Source organism: Onychomys torridus, chromosome 7 (genome assembly GCF_903995425.1).
Source record: "Onychomys torridus chromosome 7, mOncTor1.1, whole genome shotgun sequence".
Classification (NCBI taxonomy): Eukaryota; Metazoa; Chordata; class Mammalia; order Rodentia; family Cricetidae; genus Onychomys; species Onychomys torridus.
Window position 1 is genome coordinate 30,376,859 of NC_050449.1, and position 25,833 is coordinate 30,402,691.

Below are 25,833 nucleotides of genomic sequence, written 5' to 3' on the forward strand. Positions count from 1 at the left end.
CCTGACTATAGGTGGATGTAGTTTAGGCATACTCAAGTTAGGCTCAGCTATGCTGTTTGGTAGGTTGTGTGCATTAATTGTAGTTTATTGGCACACACTCCATCCTCCATCGAAAGTTAAGGAGTAGCAACATTTCTTCCTGGGGCATATGTTTCCAGTTCTCTTGGAAGGTTATTGTTGCATGTCTAATAAATGTGTGACTAAATTTATAGGAACTTCAAGACCTTTCTTTAGAGGATGGAATGCGGCCATGACTTTGCGTATAATTTCAGAATCACTTGCTGAATTCAAATTATTAAGAATATCAGTAGTCATTAACTCCTCAAAAATTTTCACTTTCAAGTTATATAATGGTCTTTGAAACATTTGAGTGAATTTCCATGTGTGGTTTAAAGGGTGAGTCAACAATCTTTTATTTATTATTATTTTTTTTGCCTATGTTTAGGTTTTTTCCTTTTGAATTTTGTTTGAAATACCATCCTTAATTTGGAATTATCTTGTTGCCATTGCAATTATCTAGTGGTAATATTCAATTAACTTTATTTCAGAGTTGACCCTTTGTCCTTTGACTATAAACTAATGACTGTAGATATTTAGAAACCTTGTAGTCAAACAATGTGTGTCATATAATTTTATTCCTTCTTTTGGACATTTGAGGTTCTTTGTATTATTAGAGATTTTTAGTTCAGGTGACTGATACCTAAAAAAAAAGGTTTATCAGTCTTTCATTGTGACTTATATTATACATTTCCTATGACCTATGCTTTTCTGTGTCTTATGCATTTTTATATGTAGTGTTTTTATTTTTATTCACATTTCTGTTTATTTGTGGTAACCTAGGTTGGAAGAGGGAGTTAAGGGAGGATGGGAAGGAGGAGTCGGGGTGGATAAGATCAAGATACATTATATGCATACACAAAGAATAAGATAAGGAGGTTTAAAAAATAAAATAAAACCACTTCCGTGCTGTCGTTTTGCCATTTTTTTTCAGGAGAATAATAATTGTAAAATTTTAATTTTCTATTATTTTCCTTTATTGGGTCAGTTGAATATAACTGCTATCTAAGCTGTCTCTAGCTTTATTGAGGGCTCAGGGTGCACATCTTTAAATTGTCACAGTTTGCCTGACAGGACTATAATATCATTGCACATCAAATCAAGAATCCCCTTTTGAAAGTTGGAAGTACCTGGCTAGCTGAATAAAGAAGGCAAGGCAAGTAGACCATGTAGGTAGGATATGGGCTCTTCCCAGGATATAAGCTAAGTCCATGGTCTGGAATCCCACTGGTCATCCCTCCTAGATCAGAATATGGGTCTTGTTGAGGCTGGACCCTGCTTGCTCAGTCCTACTCTCTGGCCCTAGATCTCACTGCAATGGGAAACTATCCCCTGCTGCCCATGCTGGGTGTTTTCTTGCTGGTGGACTTCCTGTAAGGTGAAGGCCTGGCAGCTGGTAGGGGCTGGTACCTGTGATCAGATGCTCTGATTGCCACAGATTCTTGTGCTTTGGGGAGACAAGGGCCATGGAAGGACCTTACTCTTTTAGAGTTGAGCCTTATGTCACTAACCCCCATGTTCCCACATCTACTCAGAAGGATGCTTATGCTACAGCCCTCTTCCTCTCCCTTCTCCTGCTTCTAATGATCTTCCTCAAGTTCCTTGTGTTTTTTCTCCTTCTCTATTAGTCTTCATATTTCAACGTTTCCATTCCCACCAGCTCATAGTGTTGATGAGATAAAGACAATGAGATGCTGGGAAGAGCTGTCCCAACATGGTGGGACATGCTCCAACCTCTTCATCAGAGCTGCCCTTCCTTCTCAGTCTTCATGCAGCAAGTTCCTTCTCCAGCCATTGTTTTCATTCATTTGTCATAGCTACAGAGTCTGCTGTTGTTTGATGCTTGAGTCTGGGTCCTGAAGGAGCCTCTTACTCTCGCTTTTTCCTTTTCAGCTTGGACATGTTTCCAGCGCACTGTGTTCAACATTAAAGGAATATGTTTATACAGGAAAAGTTCCTGTGAGACCAAACATGACCAAATATGTGTCCTCTGGACAGCTTCTGCAGGTGTGTAAGGCAGGAAGTTCCAGGATGATGGATTCTGCTTTCCCTGGAGGGCTACATACCTCTCTGGAGCCCTAGGGATAGAAGTAGAGACTATGGGAGGGTGCATTTTCCTGTTAAAGTAAGAATAGTGTTCCTGTACTGACTGAAGCTGGCTCTTACTGAAGGATCAAACCTATTAAGAGAAAAATATGCTTTTTGAGGGCTCCCTTGGTGGTTTTCAGGGGACTTCTAGGTGGAAATATTCAGGAAGGCAAGATTTGGACCCACCAACTCCACTCAGCAATTTTAAGATTGTAGTCCTTCCTGTGAGCCAGATTAGGGCTTGAGGGATGATGGCCCTGCTCAGTGGGGCTGATGGACCTTCCACCTGGGAGCCTGTCTCTCCTCATTTACTGAGTCACTGATTATCCAGACACTTATGTTTGCCTCTGGCCTTACTTCTTCTCCAGGTGTCAGGGTCCTGTATGGGCTCCAGGAATGTTCACACATGTGCTAGAATCAAACCTTCTTGGACAATATGACTCTGGAAATGAAATGCTACAAGGAGAAATCTTGCTGTAACAAATTTTAGACGCCTAGGTCCTTTCTTGGCCCTTTCTAAGGAGAGCCCTGTATCAAGGAGAGCCCTGTTCTAAGGAGAGCCCTGTTCTAAGGAGAGCTCTGTTCTAAGGAGAGCTGAGCCCTCCCAGCACTGTACCCTTATCTCCACATGCTGGCACATGCTTCTATTCAGCAGCAGATGTGGATAGTAAGATAGTTCAACTGGGCCTAGAGAGATGCTCTCTGCCTCCCACCAGTCCCATGCTCTTCCCCTTCTGTAGATCCTGATTTCCTTCCTTCTCTCCCTCTATCCCTCCAACACCAACTGACACACTCACACTCTTCCTTCTCTCTTCATTCCAATCTTTCCAACAGATGTGTCCAGACTGGTAAGCACTGTAGGTAGACACTGCTTCTCCAGCAGTGAGTGGGCAGACCTGCCCCGATGACCAGTGCAGTGGTGCATTCCCTGCTATACCATCCCCATACAATCCAGCATCTTACTGCATTCTTAATCATAGAACTTCAGGTGTGTGTTGGGTACTTTTGCATGGCTGTGGCCTGAGTAGAGCAACAGAAGGGATTCCTAGGAATGGTGGCACCTGTCTTAAACGCCAGCACTAGAGAGGCAGAGGCAGGAAGAATTTTATGAATTTAAGAACAGATTGTTCTATTTAGTGAGACTGTCTCAAAAATAATGCAAAGGAGGAATGACATATTTGATTCTTTCCTCCACCCCCTTCATTACTGCTCTCCGTTCCCAATCCCAATGGACTCCCTCTCCCATTGTTTCCTCCACAGCCTGTGTCCTACTATCCCCATCCCTAGAGACTGCTTGAGTTGAGGAAATTCTTCACATGTTCTCATTTAACCTCTTTGTCAGTAACATATGTTGTGAATATTTTCCACTAGTCACTAGCTTTTCAGATGTCCAATAATGTCTTCCTTTTTATGTACATGTTTTCCCTGTGGAACACCCTTACAAATGAGATTCACGCCCTTGTTAAAGATACAGACCCAGAAACTCCTTATTTCTTCTCCCATATGTTGATACACAGCAGAGGATTATTTATAACCAGGCAATGCCCTCACCAGGTCACTGAATCTGCCTGAAAGTCCATGTTGTATTTCTCAGCCTTCATATATGTGAGAAAAAGTTCTTTTGTTCAAGACAGAAAACCACAACCAAGAAAAGTGAGTTATGAAGTCCAGTCCCAACAGATACACCTACAAAACAACTCCTCAATGCATCCTGGCTGGCTCACTCACTTCTGCTCAGCTAGATTTCCTCTGCCTAGTGTTGACACAGTCCATGTTGTACTGTACACTCCAACACCAATGAGCCAACAAGAACAGCAGCAATGACTCAGAGTCATGCTCACTGGCCAATCTGATTCAGGCACTGCTTCAGCTGAGTTTCTCTTTTCCATGGTGTGTCAAGTTGACATTAACATCTGATCAGACATCTGTTTGCTGTGTGTTAAGGAGTATCTGTAATCTCTATGGCTTTACTCATGGTGCCTGAAGTTTCCTGACTCATCAGCAAGACAGGGATCCAGACCCATAATGAAGGGCTGGTTTTCCTTCCCAAGCTTCTGTCAAAGTCCTTTAACTTTTCCTATCTTTGTATCCTATGTAAGGAGGATGACTGTGGCCTTCATGGAAGACAGGCCTGAATTTGCTCTTTGCCTTTCCTGTCCAGGTACGCATCCTATTTCCATGCACACAGGTTTAACATTTGCATGTATCAAGTTGAGAGAAGTAGCTTCCTTCTGCACAGAATGTCAGGGCACGGGTGTAACACCCTCCAGGCTCACAGCCACCAGCTCTTAGAACTGAGTCTCACAGCCACGAATCCCCTTTTGAAAGGTGCTGTGGCGAGTGCAGCAAAAGCTAAAACGTGGAGTTCTTGGAAGAGAAGAGTAATAACCAAGCACAGAGAGATACACAGATTGTCTGGCTACCCTGCAGGACAAAAGGGAACAACTTTATTTTAATTTGGTATATTAAAGGGGAGAGCAGGGTTGCTTGGTGACTGGGAGTGTCAGGTCTTATCTAGAGTTTTAGAAGTCGACAGGGCTCAGAATTCCCTCCTGAACATACTTCCCCCAAAAGGAGCACCTGAGGGCATTTTCCTTCTGGTCATCAGATTGCACTGAAGTTTTCTGAAAAGACAGGAGAGCACCAAGGGGAGAATTAATTGAGTCACAGGTATACCTTGAATTTAATTTTGTCCTTAATGAAAGCATTACAGGCCATGTGTTATAGCAGCAGAAGTTAGTAAAAATTCGTGATATCTGGGCTTCCCTCAGGCTATATGCTCAGTCCGTTTCCTGGGATCCTACTGGTTGCCCCTCCCAACCTAGGCTTATAATATAAGCCTGTCTTGCTGAGGTGCTTCCTGAGTGCTCTGGCCTGCTTTCTGCTGCTCTCTGGTCTGAAGATCTCACTGCAATGGGAAAACACATCTTGCTGCTCCTACTGGGCCTCTACTTGCTGGTGAACTCCCTGCAAGGTGAGATTCTGGCAGATGGTCAGGTTTGGTGCAGGGAGGCAGACATACTGATGCCACTGATTAGGGGCCATTAAGGGGTATGAGGAGCAAGGAATAGGACCTGGTGAACATTGGAACTGATCTCTGCTTCATTCCCATGTCCACATAACATTTGTCCCTTTGCCTCTGCTGTGCCCAAAGATGCTCCCCTCTCCTTCTCTTTGTCATGGTCCTAGTGCTCTTCCTCCTGCTCCTTGCCACCCTGCTCTCTTCCCCAGCCTCTCCATCTTCCTTCACTTCTGTTCTCTCCAATATTCAAGCATCCTCAATTCCTCAAGCTTAAATGTGAATGGGCCTAAATTTGGATTGGAAGTGGGAAAGGAAGGTTATTGACAAGATGAAGACAATGAAAGCATGGATTTGTGCAGTCCTGGGTGATAGAATGCCTCAGTTTTATTAAAGGATTCCTTCGAGATTACAGTTGATCTGGCTCAGCCCTTATCAGTCAACACAGAAAGGAAAGACTGTTTGGACAGCCTGTTTACCAAGATTGTCTGTCTGTCATGGGGAAAAAAGTTCAGGAAGGAGGAATTGCAAATCCACATAGCCCCCTGTAGCTGCAACTATTTTCCTCATTTCCATGTTCTTGAGTCCTCCTGAATCATCTTTTTTTTTTTTTTTTTTGGTTTTTCAAGACAGGGTTTCTCTGTGTACCTTTGTGCCTTTCCTGGAACTTACTTGGTAGCCCAGGCTGGCCTTGAACTCACAAAGATCTGCCTGCCTCTGCCTCCCAAGTGCTGGGATTAAAGGTGTGTGCCACCATCGCCCCGCTCTGAATCATCTTTATTGGCAGGTGTTTGGTCAGTGTTAGTGTCCAGGTAAAAGAATCTCATTTGAGACATTCACTGACACCCAAGGACATAGAATTACTACATGTCTGAAACTGTTGATTCATAGACTCAGATAGATAGGGAAAAAGCATGCCCTGGTTTCACCCTGCCAGCAGATAAGGTCTGATGAAACAAACCCTGCCAAACTAACCTCCATTAATCCTTAACTCTTTGTACTTACTTTCACCTTGGTCTATTGATTAGCTTATTATCTACCTATGCTTAAGAATGTAGTATTACACACTAATTTCCCCCTCCCTTTCTTAGATTTCCCTATTGGTTTAAGGTCTCTCTCCCTCTCATTTGACCCTGTTCCCTTTAAGAGTTCACTGAGGCTTTTTAAAAAAATTATAATTAATTTAATTTTACATATCAGCCACAGATTCCCCTGTCCTCCCTCCTCCCACCCTGCAGCCTTCCCCTCTAATCCATCCCCCATTCCTACCTCCTCCAAGGCAAGGTCTCCCTTGGGGATTCAGCTCAGCCTGGTAGATTCAGTTGAGGCAGGTCCAGTCCCCTCCTCCCTACACCAAGGCTGAGCAAAATGTCTCAGCATAGGCCCTAGGTTCCAAAAAGCCAGCTCATGCACTAAGGACAGGTCCTGGTCCCACTGCCTGGGGGCCTCCTAAGTAGTTCAAGCTAATCAACTGTCTCACTTATCCAGAGGGCCTGATCCAGTTCCATGGAGGCTCCTCAGCTATTGGTTCACAGTTCATGTGTTTCCAGTAGTTTGGCTATTTGTCCCTGTGCTTTTTCCAATCATGGTCTCAATATCTCTTGCTCATATAAAGCTCTCTCTCTCTCTCTCTCTCTCTCTCTCTCTCTCTCTCTCTCTCTCTTTCTCTCTCACCAACTGGACTCCTGGAGCTCCACCTGGGGCTTGGCCGTGGATCTCTACATCTGCTTCCATCAGTCAATGGATGAGAGTTCTAGCATGACAGTTAGGGTGTTCAGCCATCCGATCACTAGAGTAGGTCAGCTCATGCACTCTCTCAACCGTTGCCAATAGTCTATTGTGGAGGTATCTTTGTGGATTTCTGGGGACCTCTCTCGCACTCTGCTTCTTCCTATTCCCATGGGGTCTTCATTTATCATGATATCTCTTTCCTTGTTTTTCCACTCTGTTCCTGATCCAGCTCTTTCCCTCATCCTTGCCTCCCCATTACTGCACCCCCCCATCATGTCCAGTTTGTTCATGTAGATATCAGCCATTTCTCTGTATTGGGTGATCCCTGTGTCTTTCTTAGGGTCCTCTTTACTAGGTAGCCTCCCTGGAGTTGCAGTCTGGTTATCCTTTGCTTTACATCTAGTATGCACTTATGAGTGAGTACACACTATGTCTGTCTTTCTGAATCTGGGTTACCTCACTCAGGATGATTTTTTCTAGTTCCATCCATTTGCTTGCAAACCTCTCCCGTCTTGAGTCATAAAGAAAGCCTGACAGTTATCATCTTGTGCAGTTCTTATCTGCCTCTAGGACCCTGAAAGAATTCAAGCCTTGTGACCTTGCTTTGGCCAGAGAATTGCTGATTGTGTATGTATAAAAACTGGAAACTTCAGAGACTCTGGTTAGAACAAAGAGAGAACAACAGAGAGAGAACTGAATTCAGAACAATAAAGAGATATGGGTAGAAAGTACATGGCGTGAGCAAATTCACCCTCAGATATTAGTTCTTTCTCACTTGTTGTAGCATTGTTTTAGAACCCTGAAAAGAAGGTTTTTTGAGGCTGGCACTTAAAAGCCTTCATTACATCAATGATTGGTATGGGATGGGCATGCTAGTGCAGTTAGCTTGCTCTTTATCTTGACTTTGAATTATCTTAGAAAAGCTAATTCCAGGGTACATATTCTAACCCCTACCCCCACGTTCCCCAATTTAAAAAGGCTGTCAGATACTCTGCCATCAAACTCACAGTTTTTGAAACTTATCCAGAATATCCAAACAGTGTATTTGGATATTTTACTAGGCAATCCTATAAAGTGACTCATCTCTATTTTTAATTATCAACTAGATTCTCACTATGATGGCTAGTTTTATGCCAACTTCATACAAGTTAGCGTTATCAGAGTGGAGGGGGCCTCAATTGAGAAACCTCCCCTGCAAGATTGGGCTAGAGGCAAGCCTCTAGGACATTTTCTTAATCAGTGATTAACAGGGGAGAGTCTAGCCCATTATGGGCCATGCCACTTCTGGACTTCTGGTTCTGGGTTCTATAAGAAAGCAGGCTGGGCAAGCTGTGGGGAGCAAGCCAGTGTGCAACACCCCTCCATGGCTTCTGCATCAGCTCCTGCCTCCAGGTTCCTGCTCTACTTGAGTTCCTGTCAGACTTCCTTCAATGATGATCTACTATGTGGAAGTGTAAGCCTTTTACCCCTACTTGCTTTTGGTCATGGTATTTCATCACAGCAATAGAAACCCTGACTAAGACACTCACTTTAACTGACTTCTTTACAAAGCTTCCAGGTGCTTGTTCCTTACGCAGAAGTCTGATGAAACAAACAGCTAATTGCAGTTACTTCTTATCCTTCCAAGATCTCTGGTACATGATATAGCCAGTCCTACAATTGCATTTAACCCCACTAAACAAAACTTAACTTAATCTTGATGTAAAATATTTTCCTCATTAACTTTGTCTCTTATTGTTCCCACAAGGTTGTACAGTCATTACCTCCTGACTTAAGCTCTGGGACTTTGCCATTTGTTAAATTTCATTGTGATCCCTTGGATGGACCCTCCTCTGAGGCATGCTAGCTGATGCCCCTTCTATATTTCCCCTTTTATCAGCTTGAAGCAGTTTTAGAGAGGATCTTAAACTTAAATCTTCTCCCTTCAGAAGGGATCTCCTCTTTGCCATAGGCCCCTGAAAGCAGTTCAGTGACCTCTGAAGTGGGGACTAATGGGTCACAGGTCACCCAAATCATCCCTCTTCTTGCCACTCTGGGTGTGTTTAAGGACTCAGAACTAAAACAGCTGGACTGAAGACTTCTTTGCATCAACTAACCTCTCTGTCTCTTGAACTCTCAGACAACCTTAAAGAATTTTAGACCAGCTTCATACCTCTCAGAACTGAGTCTTTGGCTGCTGCACTACTTCTAGATTAAAAAACACTGGATCTGACTGCTGCGGAGAATGGGATTTGTATCATCTTCTACCAATGATGTTGCTTCAGCATCAAGAACTAACTGAAATGGGCCCAAAGACACAGGGATCAGACAAAAAATTCAGCCACAAGCCTCTTATGTATGGGCTTTTGGTCTCCTCTTACTTACTGAACATCCTCTATATCCAAATAAAGTGTTCCATGTAAGCTCTTCCCATAGCTCTCACCCTACAACAGTTCCATTTGTTCTTAATACATCTGCAAAAAGACATTTTAGATGCTGTGGAGAAACTCTGGATGCAAGGGATTGTAATCCCTTTCACCCCAGGGCAGACACAATTCTTTGCATTAGTCCTTAATTTTCTCCTGTTCCCTTTCTTCAACACTCTGTTGCTCCTTGTTGCTTCTGGTAGCTTACTTTGGTGCAGCACTCCTGGTTTCTGGCATTGTCACCCTGAATCTCCTGACCTGGAAGGAAAATTTTCACCCTCCTACTATCTTCTCCTCTTCCCACAATCCTGGAAATCTATCTATCATTCTCCTTCAGGTTGTCAATTCTACTATTATATCTCTGTTCTGACCTGACCTACCCCTTCCAGACAAACTCAATGCAATTCCCCCTCCCTATATGGAAGCCATGTTTATAGATACCCACCCCTCCCCTCTGCTCTTTCCCCTCCCTTTACCTTCCCCAGCAGTCTCCCAGTTTTACTCTGTAACCAAACATCTGTTTTGAGCCCTCCAATGATCATTTTTCCAAAGTTTCTCCAGTAATGCATAATGGCAATCACATTATCCATTGTGGCTGATCAAGTCAAAACTCTCCTCCTGCTAAGGGACCAGAAGGTCCTCTAGTCAGTGGACCCTGGGCTACCCCCTCCCAACAATGGCTCTCCTCAGCTTGAAGCAGTGAAGGAAGAACTAGTTCCTCTGTTCTCCCTTCTTTCAGTCCTTGCTCCCTACCTCTTTCTATGCTTTTCAGGGTTGAGACCACAGTGGACCTTGCTTAGCCCTCATCAGTCAGCACAGAAAGGAATGGCTGTTGAGACAGTCTGTTTGTCGAGACAGTCTTCTTCATCCCAGGCAAACACTTCCAGGAAGGGCAGACTGCAACCCAGCGTCGTCCTCTAGACCACAGCAATTTCATCACCCCCAGTCCCCTCACCCTGCCCCTGTAAAGGGTTCCAGCCAGCTTTTCTTCCTGGCAGTCCCCTCCATTTCCTGTAGGAGAGAGGCTTCCCTCTGCTGTGTGTATTAATAAATACAACCCTGTCTGGAGAGGTCAGACTCTGGTCTCTTTCTTCCTCCTGTCTCTTTATGCTGTCTCAGAAATATAACACTGTGTGGTGGGTTAGGCGCCCCACATCAGAGCTTTGATTTTTCATCCTAATAACCTGGTCCATTCTTAGGATATGGGGTTGGGGAACCTTCCAACTCTCCTCCAACTTTCTCTCTGCAGAGTTCATGGTCATGACCCTTCCCGAAGGGGTTAGCTCAGCACACAGCCAGCTCTTTCTCTGGTTATTGTTTATTTCTCATTAACCAGAGCTACAGGCTCAGCTACCATTGATGGTTAAGGCTGGGCCCTGAATGAGCCCCTAACACTCACTTCTGTCTTTTCAGCTTTGACATGTTTCAAGTGTGCTAGGCTCAATTCTGAGAGGATTTGTGAGAAAGAAGAAGGTTGCTGTCAGGCTAAGCCTGGTGAGAAGTGCGCCTCACTCCTAGTGCTCCAAGGTATGTAAAGTCTGGGAGCTCCAGGAACCATCTCTGCCCTACAGTGATGAATCCATCTCCAGAATGCTATCGGCAAACTCAGAGACTGAAGGAAGATACATTTACTCATAAGAATAGGGAAAGGGAAAGGCCCTATGCTTCGGTACTGGCTGCCACTACCTGTTGGTCAGACCAACAAACAGATTATAAATTAAAAGTATTTTTGAAAGGTGTCTGGGTGATTCTCAGAGCCTTTCTGGGTGAATACACTCTGGTATGATAGGAATTGGATTCTAAAATTCCATTCAGCACTTTGGGAATGAAGTTCTACCTATGGGTTAGGTTAGGAGTTGAGGGATGATGGCAGCAGAGAGGCCACCTCAGTTATGCCTGTGTGGTAGATGTACCTTTCACCTAGGAGCCTCGCTCTCATTTCCTGAGACTTTGGCTCTTCCACTAATATTTATAATTTGCCTCTTGCCCTTCTTCCTCTCCAGATGGCAAAATCCAGTTTGGAGTCCAGAGATGTGCTATCACTTGCTTCAATGGGAGTGTTGTGAATGGAAATAAGACAATGGAAATGAACTGTTGCAATGACAAATCTTACTGCAATAGCCTGTAAACCTGATGCTTAACACTATTCTACTTTAAGTGAGCCCTCATCCCTTCCCTGTGCTCCTGTAGCCTCACTGCTCAAGCCCTGACACCTGCATGTACTTGACATTAGCTGTTGATACCACAACAATGTTCTACTTCCTCCAACCAGGGCATACCTTTCTTGATAATCCATTCAAATTTCAAATGGATTAGTAGCTTAAACCAATGGTTAGGCCAAAGACGTCTACCCCAATCATCTCTGCAAGTGGTCTCACAGGCACACTCAGACTTGTGCTTGATGAATCTGTTAGACATCCTTTGTACCATCAAGTGACTAGGATCAGACATCACAGGCTTTTAGAATTTTGAATAGGCCATGATATTTGTTTGTGTGTATTGAAATATAAAAAGTTACATAAAATTAAAATATTAAAATCATTATAACTTTTATTTTTTCAGTGTTGTTCATTGAGTCATGGCTGTGGAGCATGCCAGAAAGTATTTTCTACTGACGATGTCTGGAGCTCTCATCCTGCTTTCTACATCATGTATTGTAGATGCTTTTTCTGTCTACATGTATATTATCTTATGCTGTTGGGTGCTGTGTAATATATGCTTTATGAAATTTATTTTACTAGTTCCATATAGCCAGCTGTTCAGAATATTTTCAATGTAAAAGTTTTCATGTCTATTTATTTATCTTTATTTATTTATTTTGTGTGTTTGGGTTGATGTTTACATGCAATGGCATGTGTACAGACATCAGAGTCAACTTTTAAGAGTCATATTTTCTTACCACCATGCTGGTTCTGAAAATTGAACTCAGTGATCAGGCTTGGCAGTCAGTGCCCTTGTACTCTGAGTCATCACATTGGCTTTCAAATTTTAAAATTAGATAATCATGTGGCTGATGGGATGGCTTAGTATGTAAAGCTCCAGGCTGCCAAGACTGATGAAGGTGAGTATAGATTTTTTTCTCTGACCTCCACATAATGACCATTGCAGTGTGGTACACACACACACACACACACACACACACACACACACACACACACACACTCAATGTAATAAAAATAAAATCAGTTAATTTCAGTATTATTTACATGCAGTGACATTTCTGTTTTTTTTTTTAAACAATTTTTACAATTTAGGAAATATACCTTCTCCAACCACCACAATTGAGATTCAGAGTATTTGTATCACCTCCAGAATGCTATTTGGATTAATATATCTTACTGCATGCATGGGTACTTTTCAACATTGCTTAATAGTATTTTATTATGTGATTACTACACAATTTATCCATTTCCTATTTGAAGGATAGTTAGGTGGCTATAAATTTGCTGTGATTGTGGGAACAACTTCTGCAAACATTTCTGAGTATAAGACAATCCCCAACTGAAGTGGTATAATTTGAGTTTTTGCCTTCCTGTAGAAACCTGATTCAGTTACTTTTCTATCTTGTCATGGCACCCAACACCAGACAAAAGCAACTTTAGGAAGGAAGGGTTTACTCTGGCTTACAGTGTAAGGGGGTACAGTCCTTCCTGGCAGGACAGACATGGAGGCAGGAGTGGGAAGAGGTTAGTCACATTGTGTTCATAGTCAGGAAGCACAGAGATGGAGGCCAGTGCCCCGCTGCCTTGTCTGCCATAGTTTTCATTTTTTGTTGAGACCAAGAACTCATCCCCTGGCAGGGAGCTGTTCACATTCTTACTGGATCTCCTCAGTTGAATCTGTCTGGAAACACCTTCTTACACACACCCTAACAGTATATTTCTCAGGTAATTCTAAATTGTGTTAAGTTTACAGTGACGATTAGCCATCCCAAAACCATATTCTGTAGCAGGAATCTTAAATGGTCTTATTAATAAAAACAAACCAAACCTGGAGCCAGGTATTGGGGTGAATGCTGGAAGATCATAGAAGCAGGACAAGCCACAGCTATCTCACCTTGCCAATTACTCAGCTGATTCTGTTTCCTCAGACTGGAAGTTTTTGAGTCCTCATCTGGAATGAATCTCAGCTGAACTGCTGCTCAAAAGCCTAAAAGCTTAACCAACTTAGGTCCTTGTTTTCATGCCTTATATATCTTTCTGCTTTCTTCCCTCACTTCGTGGGATTAAAGGCTCACTTCCTGGGATTAAAGGCATGAGCCACCATGCCTGGCTGTTCCCAGTGTGGCTTTAAACTCACAAAGATCCGGATGGATCTCTGCCTCCCAAGTGATAGGATTAAAGGTGTGTGCGCCACCATTTTCTGTCCTCTATATCTAGTGGCTATTTCTGTTCTCTGACCCCAGATAAGTTTATTAGGGTACACAATATTTTGGGGAACAAAATGCCACCACAATACTCAAAAATTGTTCTTTTCCCTGGCTACTAGTGAGTACTGTTTGGCTCTCTGAATGCTGAGTAGATGCAGTGACCCTAGCTTCCAGTCAGCTATGCTATTTTGAGGTAACTATACAACAAATGGCCTTCATGGTCCATGGTTTTCTCAACTGTAGGTTTGCATAGTTCAGGCTCTTTTAACTTAGGCCAGGCCCAGCTGTGATATTTGGTAGGATAGGTGATTTTCAACCAAGATTGTTGTATTACCAGCCAATGAATATATTGTCACATACTCTATCAAAGGTAAGGAGCACCTGCAGTTCTTTATAGGGTATATTGTTCCTAGTTTTCTTAGGAGAATATTTGTGTATGTCTGCTGATAAATGATTCTAATTCTTTTTTCTTTCTTTTCATTTTCTTTTTTTGAGACAATGTTTCTCTGTATAGTCCTTGAGCTTACTTGGTGGACCAGGTTGTCCTCAAATTCAGAGATCTGTCTGTCTCTGCTTCCTGAGTGCTGGCATTAAAGATGTGCCCCCCTCCACCTGGCATGTTGATTCTATTTCTATTTGCAAGTTTAACTGTTTTTTTCATTTCCTTCTGCTGCTTATTTGTGTTTTCTCAGATTTCTTTAAGATATTTATTTATTTACCTCTAGCATATTCATAAAGGAATTTTGAAGTCCTTATCTGATGCTTCAGCTATGTTGCATTTCTCAGGGCCTACTGTGGTAGGGTGGCTGGGTTTTAATGAACACATATTGTTTTGGCTGTTACTGTGTTTTTATGGTTTTACCTAGGCATCTGGGTTTGGGATAATTATAATTCTAGGTGCTGAAATCTGGTCTTGTGTTTGTTGGGCGGGTGTTTCATTCCTTGGTTTCTGTTGTCGTCTCTGATTCTTAGGAGAGTGTGGTGGCTGTGGGTTGCCTAGTGGAGAATGCTTGTAAAAATCTTGCTAGGTGTGGCTACTGGGGGTTCTGATTAGATGTGCTTCTTGGCATTGGGAGCTGACACTTAATGATGAAATGGATAGAAGAGGAGAGGGTGCTGTTGGAGTCCACAAGAGAGAGAGGAATGCAGGATGTGCCACCAGGATCTGCTTACACCCCTGTGAAAAGGGCAGAAGAGGGAGGAGAGGCCACAGCCAGTAATCTGCTACAGAGCTGGGGATGAGACAGGAGTGAAAGAGGTGGGGAGGACTGGGTTTGGAGGAGAGGAGGAAGATCTGATGATCGCCTATCTGCTTCCCTCACCAGTATGGCTGGAGGCTTCCCAGGGAGTGCCTACCAAAATTCAAGGCAAAGTCAAAGGATGGTGTAGTGAGGGAGGCTGTAGGAAAGGATACACATGGAGACTGGGTAGGGTGGGGTAGAGAGAAAGAGGAGGTCACTACCAAACTGGCGATGAGACTGGAGTGTTGGATTTGAAGGAGAGTGAAGGTCTGAAGATTGTCTAACTTCTTCCCCAGCTGGCTTGGCTGATAAGTTTCTAGGAAGAGCCTGTGGGAGTTGGTGGCCAAGACAAAATCTGTTCAGAACTTTTAGACATTTGTGGTACTCTGATGCCAAAGAATTAATGATTTGATGTTTTATCTGCTTAGAAAAATTTTACTTTTAGCTCAAAAACTGTAATTTGGGTGTAGAATTCAGGCCAGGAGTGTATGTGTGTGTGTGTGTGTGTGTGTGTGTGTGTGTGTGTGTGTGTGTGTGTGTGTGTGTGTGTGTGTGTGTGTGTGTGTTTAATAGCATTTGAAAAATGTGACTCCATTGTCTCCTGTATAACAAAGTTTCTGATGAATATCCTAGTTCCCACCTTTGATGATCAGTAACAAAGTGCTCCTTTTTTTTTTTTTTTAACCCTTGGTTATTTTGTAGAACGCTGAAGGTTGTATTTTAGTGTTCAAAATTTATCCTATCATGGATTCTGTCAACTTTGCTGGATCTATATTTTATATGTTGTATTATTTCTGGAAAAATGATGGCTACTGTGTCTACAAGTGCATTTTATGTCCATGTCTTCTTCTATTCCAGACAATGAATCATATATGCAAAGTTGTTTGGTATCTAAGCTCTTAGATATTGACTGCTTCTTTCTTCTTGCTTTTCTGTTTACATTCTACTGTGAAATTATTTATTTGTGCATATTTAGTTGGTAATACAATGTCTCAAGTTGCTCTGATTGCTTTCTAGCTTGCTATGTAGTTAAGGATGATCTTGAACTTCTGATTCTCTGTCATCCCAGTGCTTTGTGCTGGGATTACTAATACACCTCAACATACTTAATATTATGTGGTGCTGGGGGTTGAATTTTGTGGTTTGTATATGCCAATCAAGGACTCTACTAACTGAAATGTATCTCTAGGGCCCCACCCTTTTATTTTTGTTGGAACCTCTTCATGCTAAAAATACTTGATTCTAAAATAATCATCAATATTTGCTGTGGCTGGCCAACACTGAGACTATATATTTTTAATATAGAAATGTACATTGGTTCGAATGCATTAATAATTGTTCACTGTCGCATTAAGGACACAAATCACAGCACTTCCCCTTGGTGTCATTTAACCAACAGTGCACCCAGATTTGAATTCTCTATTTCTTTCCTTGTGTCTTGTGTCTTCTCTGTCTGTTGTGTGTGAATCTATACCTGTCTGAAGGCTATCATGTGAGTCTATCCCACCCTATGTCTCTGTGTGTGTGTGTCCTACTAAATAAAAAGGTTTATTCTCACTTTTATTGACTAACACAGAAAACATCACATGGAGGAAAGAACGAAGGATACTTTACAGAAACCTTTAACAGAGTTTTATAAGGTTTAATTCACTGACTTCAACTGAACCCAATTGACTCAAATAACAAATAATTTATAAACATCACTGTGTATCAAGCACTATCCATATGTTGTATCCAACATTTATGGTAGATATTCATTTTTAAGGGCTTTCACCATATTTGCAGTTTCTCTATTTATTATCATAATGTATATAGAAACATACATGCATTGTTGTCTGATTCATGAGCATAGAAGAATAGACAACTTGAGATTAAAGCCATGCATTTTTTTAGGTTTTAAAAGTTGATTCCATGGGGTATATAAGGCAAAACTGCTTGTTATGTAGTTCTCTTAAAGTCAGTTTAAACAAACAGGCTTTTTTTCTTTATTATTATGTGTTTTAAATTTTATACATCAGCCATGGGATCCCCTGTCCTCCCCCCTCCCACCCCCACCCCCGCCTTCCTCCCAGCCCCTCCCCTCCATTCCCATGTCCTCCAGGATCAAGACACCCCTAGGGATTCATTTAAACCTGGTGGATTCAGTACAGGCAGGTCCTGTCACCTCCTTCCAGACTGAGCAAAGTGTCCATGTGTAAGCCCAAGGTTCCAAACAGCCAGCTCATGCACTAAGGACAGATCCTGGTCCCACAGACTGGATGCCTCCCAAACAGATCAAGCTATTCAATTGTCTCACTTATCCCAAGGACCTGATCCAGCTGGGGGCTCCACAGCCTTTGGTTCATAATTCATGTGCTTCCATTCTATTGGCTATTTGTCCCTGTGCTTTTTGCAATCTTGGATTCAACAGTTCACGCTCTTGCAGACCCTCCTCTTTTTCAACAGTTGGACACCTGGAGCTCCATATGGGGCCTGGCTGAGGATCTCTGCATCCACTTCCATCAGTTATTGGATGAGAGTTCCAAGATGACTGTTAGGGTATTTAATCATCTGATCACCAGACTAGGTCAGATCAGGCTTTCTCTCGACCATTGCCAGTAGACTACAGAGGATATATCATTGTGGATTTCTGGGGACCTCTTGAGCACTTTGCCTATTCCTGTTCTCATGTGGTCTTCATTTATCATGGTCTGTTATTCCTCATTCTCCCTTTCTGTTTTTGATCCAGCTGGGATCTCCTGCTCTCCTAAGCTTTCTTTCCCTCCAATCTTGCCCTTCATTACTCCCACTGTCGTCCAGGTTGTTCATGTAGATCTCATCAATTTCTCTGTCATTGGGTGATCCTTAGGTCTTTCCTATGGTCCCATTTTCTAGGTAGCCTCCTGGAGTTGTGTAGCAGTCTAGTCATCTTTGTTTTACATCTAGTATCCTCCTATGAGTGAGTACATACCGTGTTTGTCCTTCTGAGTCTGGGTTATCTCACTAAGGATGATTTTTTCTAGATCCATCCATTTGCCTGCAAACCTCATAATGTACAGCCACTTTGGAAATCAATATGGGGCTTCCTTAGAAAATTGGGAATCCATCTCCCCCAAGACCCAGCTACAGCACTCTTGGGCATATACACAAGGAATGCTCAATCATACCACAAGGGCATTTGCTCAGCTATGTTCATATCAGCTTTGTTTGTAATAGACAGAACCTGGAAACAACCTAGATGCCCTTCAACTGAAGAATGGATAAAGGAAATACGGTACATATACACAATGGAGTACTACTCAGCAGTCTTTTTCTTTTAAAAAATATTTATTTATTTTATACCCCTTCCTCCGCTCATCTCAGTCCTCCCACCTACCATGGAATAGCACACTTAAGTGACCTCAAAATGTATCATTAACTCTTGCTGTGAGGTCCAGCAAAATTCTCATCTCTTAGAATGTAAGAGTTTATTTTTTTTTATAATAATGCATTGCCACAGAAATATGTTTAAATACGAGTACTAATGTAACAATAAATCAGGTTTAGGGCTGGCAATGTTCAGACAGCTGCTGATAGCAATGGCTTTACCAGAGGCTATGGGAGTATACAGCAGGTGACAACTAGTGTTCAGCAGGTTGACCCACCAGACAAATGGCTTTCTGATGGGGAGCCCCACTTGGTCAGGCCATGGGGTCACTGACTGTAAATCACCTGTTGCTCCTGTCTGTAATTTTACATGTGCAAAAACATCTATGACATCTCCCATTACCATGCATTTTCATGTAGTGTGTATATGTAATCCCATGATTACATCTCAGTCTTATGGGCACATATATTTGTGGATGGTCAGGAAGATGACTTCTCATTTAGCTGTATAATTTTGATGAACAGAAACATACTAAAATATGCTTCATAACTAGATCTATTGTTCCATGTGGACTGTAAGACACTTGGGTTCTGTTCTCTATCATTAGCCTTACTGACAGGGCAATATGGCTAGATGAAGTGTCTTTGTGGATAGATCACAAGTGGAACTTCCACAGATTTTACTCATGAGCAGAATTGCAAGTACCTGCCCTTGTTGAATCAAAGTCCTTCAGATAATAAAAGCAGCCTAATGCCCTGAGCTTCCCCCATAGGCAGCTGATAAAGGGACACACAACATTTACTTGCTCCGATTTTATAACAACCACCGCCTTGTACAAACATTCTAACCTTAGTTTATTATCCTAGATTTTAAACTCAGTTTACTAACTGTTTGCCTTTAGTCCTGCATTTTATGTGAAAAACAGGCAATTAAACAGATAATTAATCTAACCCAGTCCAAGAAGAATTCAGCTTTATGCTTAGTTACTGTGGGAAGAGGCATGTTTTCTCTTATATAAGAAAGTTGGCTTTTAAATTTTCAATATGTATACTATAATTAAAATAACTACAGAGGTTAGATGCTTATTAAGGGACGAGGGTGGAGAAGAGATCTTACAATGAAGAAGAAATTGAGTATAGTGTTATAAGGAGATAAAAGAGGATTAAATGGTAAAGGAGACGTGGCAAAAGAGAGAATATGGGGAAGCCCTTTTGAAAAGCAATATGAAAACCCAATACTGTAGAAGCTTACACACACACACACACACACACACACACACACACACACACACACAATGGAAGAAACTTAAATGGAGTTATCTTATAAGGGAGGAGACAGTGTACCAACTACATGTCACACACCATCATGTAAAACCTCCAGTGCTAGGAATGGGTTCCATCTTGTTGATTCATTGGCCCAAGGAGTTCAATAGTCCTGTTCCAGACATTACAGGCTATTGCTAAGGCATTGTTTACTCTCTCTAACCCAGGGGTAAGTCCTGTTCCTGAAAACACAACTCACTTATGTAACAAACATGGATAAATTAAGCTGGGACAAAACTAGTAGCTTGACCCCTATCTAACTAGCATTCATGGTGCTGGAAGGTACTTTGCATGCTACTGAAAGAAAATACAATCATCAATATCATCCAGCCACTCACTCTGAGAACTATAATAGTGACTTTCCTGCAAGATATACTGGTGCAATAATAGCACAAATTTTATAGTCATAACCAGCAACTCTCTGATTTGATTTAAGGCATACTCTATGATATAGGACCAATAAATGACACTGCTAAAGTGGCCCAAAACTCGAATTTAGGTGAGTCACTGGCCTAGCAGAAAACCCAATACTATTATTTTGACAAAGGAACATAGCAATAAAATGTTTCCTAATAATGCAATGCTATACTCATATACCAGAACATCACCAAAGTCACTAGAGAAACTTCTTGCAGTAGGTGGTAATTAACAAAGAGATGCACAACTGGACAGTGTGCAGAGAGTGACAGACTATGTAACACTCAGTCCTAAATGGGACATCTCTTTCAACCCCAACCTCCCTCAAGGCTCAGGGATCTATTTGGAAGAAGAGCTAGAAGGATTGCAAGAGGCAGTGATAGTGCATGACTCTAAGGAAACAGTGTCTTCCAAACACAACAGAATGATACACATATGCACTCACAGGGACAGTGATAGCAAACAAAAAACCTGTAGAGGTTCAAACCAAAGAAAAATTCAGCACTGAGAAGAGGAAGTAGAAACAAAATCTGCAATTAATACCTGTTGGGAAAAGGAAAATCAGTTCTTTCTAATGGAGTGTCACCACATATATCAATGACAGACCCACTGCCCGAGAGAAGTTGGCTAACAAAAAAAAAAATGGACTTTGGTTTTTTTCCATGTGCTTGCTTTTTCTTTTGGTAATTTTTGTCTTGTGATTTTCTTTTTTTTTTTTTTAGTTTCTTTGCTTTTTCTTCTTTCTTTTGAGAGGGGACATGGAGAGAAAAAAGGGGGAAAAAGAGTAGATTATTGAATCTACTTTAGTCCAAAAATCAACTGTTAATGTCAAATACTTTACATTGGTATGGATTTTGGTTTATTGATACAAATTTAAAGTTAATTTTGTTATATGTATATTTCTACTTTTGTTTAAGATACTACGTTTACACAACTCATTTAAAAATGTAGAACATAAATAAGAAATATAGATTAATAGTCATCTATAATAATGAACTTATAGTCACATTAGGTATATTTTCAAGGTCATAGAGATGTATTTCAGATAGATTGGAAATTGTCAAACACTTCAAAGACCCTTAGAATATGGCATTTATGTTCTAATAACTTAGACTTTTCATGAAAATGAGACATATCTACTTCTGGCAGTACCAATCTTCTTTAGAAAAGATATTGGGCATTGAAAAAACGCCATATGGAGTTTGCTTTTTATGACAAAATCTAGCTATGTGGGCAAAGAAACTGTCCTTGCCTCAATTGCTAACAGTTGATGCCCAAACTGGACCAGCAGGACACAAGAAAGGCAATTGCTTAACTTTTTCTTTCTTTTTTTTTTTAATTATATTTGTGTTTTAATTTTACACATCAGCCATGGGTTCCCCTGTCCTCCCCCCACACCTTGCCCCCACCACGTTCCCTCTCCCCCATTCCCATCTCCTCCAGGGCAAAGGCTCCCCTGGGGATTCATTTAAACCTGGTGGATTCAGTACAGGCAGCTCCAGTCCCCTCCTTCCAGGGTGAGCAAAGTGTCCCTGTGTAAGCCCAAGATTCCAAACAGCCAGCTCATGCACTAAGGACAGGTCCCGGTCACACAGCCTGGATGCCTCCCAAACAGTTCAAGCTATTCAATTGTCTCACTTATCCAGAGGGCCTGATCCAGCTGAGGGCTCTGCAGCCTTTGCTTCATAATTCATGTGCTTCCATTCATTTGGCTATTTGTCCCTATGCTATTTCCAATCTTGGGCTCAAAAATTCACGCCATTACAATCCTTCCTCTTTCTCGACAATTGGACACCTGGAGCTCCACCTGGGGCCTGGCTAAGGATCTCTGCATCCACTTCCATCAGTTATAGGATGAGAGTTCCAGCTCGACTGTTAGGGTGTTTGGCCATCTGATCAACAGACTAGGTCAGATCAGGCTTTCTCTCGACCATTGCCAGCAGTCTATAGAGGATGTATCATTGTGGATTTCTGGGGACCTCTCGAGCACTCTGCCTATTCCTGTTCTCATGTGGTCTTCATTTATCATGGTCTGTTATTCCTTGTTCTCCCTTTCTGTTCTTGATCCAGCTGGGATCTCCTGATCCCCTAAGCTTTCTTTCCCTCAAACCTTGCCCTTCATTACTCCCACTATTGTCCAGGTTGCTCATGTAGATCTCATCCATTTCTCTGTCATTGGGTGATCCCTGTGTTTTTCCTATGGTCCCGTTTTCTAGGTAGCCTCCTAGAGTTGTGTAGCAGTCTAGTCATCTTTGTTTTACATCTAATATCCTGCTATGAGTAAGTACATACCTTGTTTGTCCTTCTGAGTCTGGGTTACCTCACTCAGGATGATTTTTTCTAGATCCATCCATTTGCCTGCAAACCTCATGATGTATTTGTTTTTCTCTGCTGAGTAGTACTCCATTGTGTATATGTACCATATTTTCTTGATCCATTCTTCAGTTGAAGGGCATCTAGGTTGTTTCCAGGTTCTGACTATTACAAACAATGCTGATATGAACATAGCTGAACAAATGCCCTTGTGGTATGATTGAGCATTCCTTGGGTATATGCCCAAGAGTAGAGTGATATAACTGGGTCTTGGGGGAGATGTATTCCCAGTTTTCTAAGGAAGCCCCATATTGATTTCCAAAGTGGCTGTACAAGCTTGCATTCCCATCAACAGTGGAGGAGAATTCCCCTTGCTCCAAATCCTCTCCAGCATAAGCTGTCTTCAGTGTTTTTGATCTTAGCCCTTCTGACAGGTGTAAGGTGGTATCTCAGAGTCATTTTGATTTGCATTTCCAAGATAATTAGGGATGTTGACCAATTCCTTAAATGTCTTCCAGCCATTTGAGCTTCCTCTGTTGAGAATTCTCTATTTAGTTTTATAGCCCATTTCTTAATTGGACTGTTGGGCATTTTGATGTCTAATTTCTTGAGTTCTTTATATATTCTGGATATCAGCCCTCTGTCAGATGTGGGGTTGGTGAAGACCTTTTCCCATTCTGTAGGCTGTCACTTTGTCTTGTTGACCATTTCCTTCGCTCTACAAAAGCTTCTCAGTTTCAACAGGTCCTATTGATTGATTGTTTCTCTCAGTGTCTCTGTTAATGGTGTTATATTCAGAAAGTGTTCTCTGGTGCAATGCGTTCAAGACTACTTCCTACTTTCTCTTCTATCAGGTTCAGAGTAACTGGATTTATGTTGAGGTCTTTGATCCACTTGGACTTTAGTTTTGTGCATGGTGACGGATATCGATCTATTTGCAGCCTTCTACATATTGACATCCAGCTATGCCAGCCCCATTTGTGGAAGATGCTTCCTTTTTTCCATTGTACAGTTTTGGCTTCTTTGTCAAAAATTATATGTTCATAGGTATGCGGGTTAATGTCAGGGTCTTCAATTCGATTCCATTGGTCCACATGTCAGTTTTTATGCCAGTACCAAGCTATTAAAAACTATTACTGTAGCTCTATAGTAGAGCTTGAGGTCGGGGATGGTGATGCCTCCAGAGGTTGTTTTATTGTACAGGATTCTTTTGGCTATCCGGGATTTTTTGTTTTTCCATATGAAATTGACTATTATTCTATCGAGATCTGTGAAGAATTGTGTTGGTAATTTGATGGGGATTGCATTGAATCTGTAGATTGCTTTTTGTAAGATCACCATTTTTACTATGTTAATCCTGCTTATCCAAGAGCATGGGAGATCTTTCCATTTTCTGACATCTTCTTCAATTTCTTTTTTCAGGGACTTAAAGTTCTTGTCATTTAGGTCCTTCACATGCTTAGTTAGAGTAACCCCAAGGTATTTTATATCATTTGTGGCTATTGTAAAGGGTGATGAATCTCTGATTTCCTTCTCAGCCTGTTTGTCTATTGTATATAGGAGGGCTACTGACTTTTTTGAGTTGATCTTGTATCCTGCTATGTTGCTGAAGGTTTTTATTAGCTGTATCAGTTCCTTGGTTGAATTTTTGGGGTCACTCATGTATACTACCATTTCATCTGCAAATAGGGAAAGCTTGACTTCTTCCTTTCCAATTTGTATCCCCTTAATCTCCTTATGTTGTCTTATAGCTCTGGCTAGAACTTCAAGTACTATATTGAATAAGTATGGGGAGAGGGGACAGCCTTGCCTTGTTCCTGATTTTAGTGGTATTGCTTTGAGTTTCTCTCCATTTAATTTGATGTTGGCTGTTGGCTTGCTCTAGATTCCCTTTATTATGTTTAGGTATGTTCCCTGTATTCCTGATCGCTCCAAGGCCTTTATCATGAAGGGGTGTGGGATTTTGATAAATGAATTTACGGCATCTAGTGAGATGATCATGGTTTTTTTTTTCTTTGAGTTTGTTTATATGGTGTATTACATTGATAGACTTTTGTATGTTGAACTACCCTTGCATCCCAGGGATTAAGCCTATATGATCATGGTGGATAAGTGTTTTGAGGTGTTCTTGGAGTCTGTTTGCCAGTATTTTATTGAGTATTTTTGCATCAATATTCATGAGGGAGAACGGTCTGTAGTTCTCTTTCTTTGTTGCATCTTTGTTTGGTTTATGAATCAGGGTAATTCTTGCCTCATAGAAGGAGTTTGGTAATATTCCTTCTGCTTCTATTGTGCAGAACAATTTAAAGAGTATTTGTATTGTCTTCTTTGAATATCTGGTAGAATTCTGCACTGAAACCATCTGGTCCTGGGCTTTTTTTGTTTGGGTGACTTTTAATGACTGATTCTATTTCCTTAGGAGTTATTGGACTATTTAAATGGTTTATCTGGTCTTGATTTAACTTAGGTATGTGGTACCTATCCAGAAAATTATCCACTTCTTTTAGATTTTTCCAGTTTTGTGGAGTAGAGGTTTTTGAAGTATGACCTGATGATTCTCTGGATTTCCTCGTTGTCTGTTTTTTGTTTCCCTTTTCATTTCTGATTTTGTTAATTTGGATGTTTTCTCTCTGTCTTTTGGTTAGTTTTGATAAGGGCTTGTCTATCTTGTTGATCTTCTCAAAGAACCAACTCTTTGTTTCATTAATCCTTCGTATTGTTCTCTTTATTTCTATTTTATTGATTTCAGCTCTCAATTTGATAATTTCCTGGCATCTGTTCCTCCTGGGACACTTTGCTTCTTCCTGCTCAAGGGCTTTCAGGTGTGCTGTCAAGTCACTAGTGTGAGATTTCTCCAGCTTCTTTATGTGGGCATTTAGTGCTTTGAATTTCCCTCTTAGCACTGTTTTCATAGTGTCCCATAAGTTTGGGTGTGTGATGTATTCATTTTCATTGATCTCTAGTAAGTCTTAAATTTCTTTCTTTATTTCTTCTTTAATCCATTGGTGATTCAGTTGAGCATTATTCAGTTTCCACAAGATTGTAGGATTTCTGTAGGTTTTTCTGTTGTTGAAATCTAACTTTAAACCATGGTGGTCCGATAGAACACAGGAAATTTTTCCAATTGTTTTGTATCTGTTGAGATTTGGTTTGTGGCCAAGTATGTGTTCGATTGTAGAGAAGGTTCCATGGGGTGCTGAGAAGAAGGTATATTCTTTTTTGTTTGGATGGAATGTTCTGTAGATATATATTAAGTCCATTTGAGCCATAACATCAGTTAAGACCATTATGTCTCTGTTGAGTTTCAATTTGGCCAATATGTCTAGAGGTGAAAGTGGGGTGTTGAAATCTCCCACTATTAATGTGTGGGGTTTTATATGTGATTTAAGCTTTAGTAATGTTTCTTTTACATATGTGGGTGCCCTTGTGTTTGGGGCGTAAATGTTCAGAATTGAGACTTCATCTTGGTGGATCTTTCTTGCGATGAGTATGTAATGTCCTTCATCTCTTTTGATTGATTTTAGT

At 41.4% G+C, this 25,833-nt stretch overlaps 1 protein-coding gene across 1 annotated transcript; it reads left to right on the forward strand.

The window, feature by feature from the left end:
• The first annotated feature begins 5,058 nt into the window (after nt 1–5,058).
• Nucleotides 5,059–11,428, forward strand: LOC118587963 (secreted seminal-vesicle Ly-6 protein 1-like). The gene is made up of 3 exons (XM_036194172.1): nt 5,059–5,119; nt 10,714–10,827; nt 11,304–11,428. Exons 1-3 carry the CDS (start codon nt 5,059–5,061, stop codon nt 11,426–11,428), a joined length of 300 nt encoding a protein of 99 aa, XP_036050065.1.
• The last annotated feature ends 14,405 nt before the right edge of the window (nt 11,429–25,833 follow it).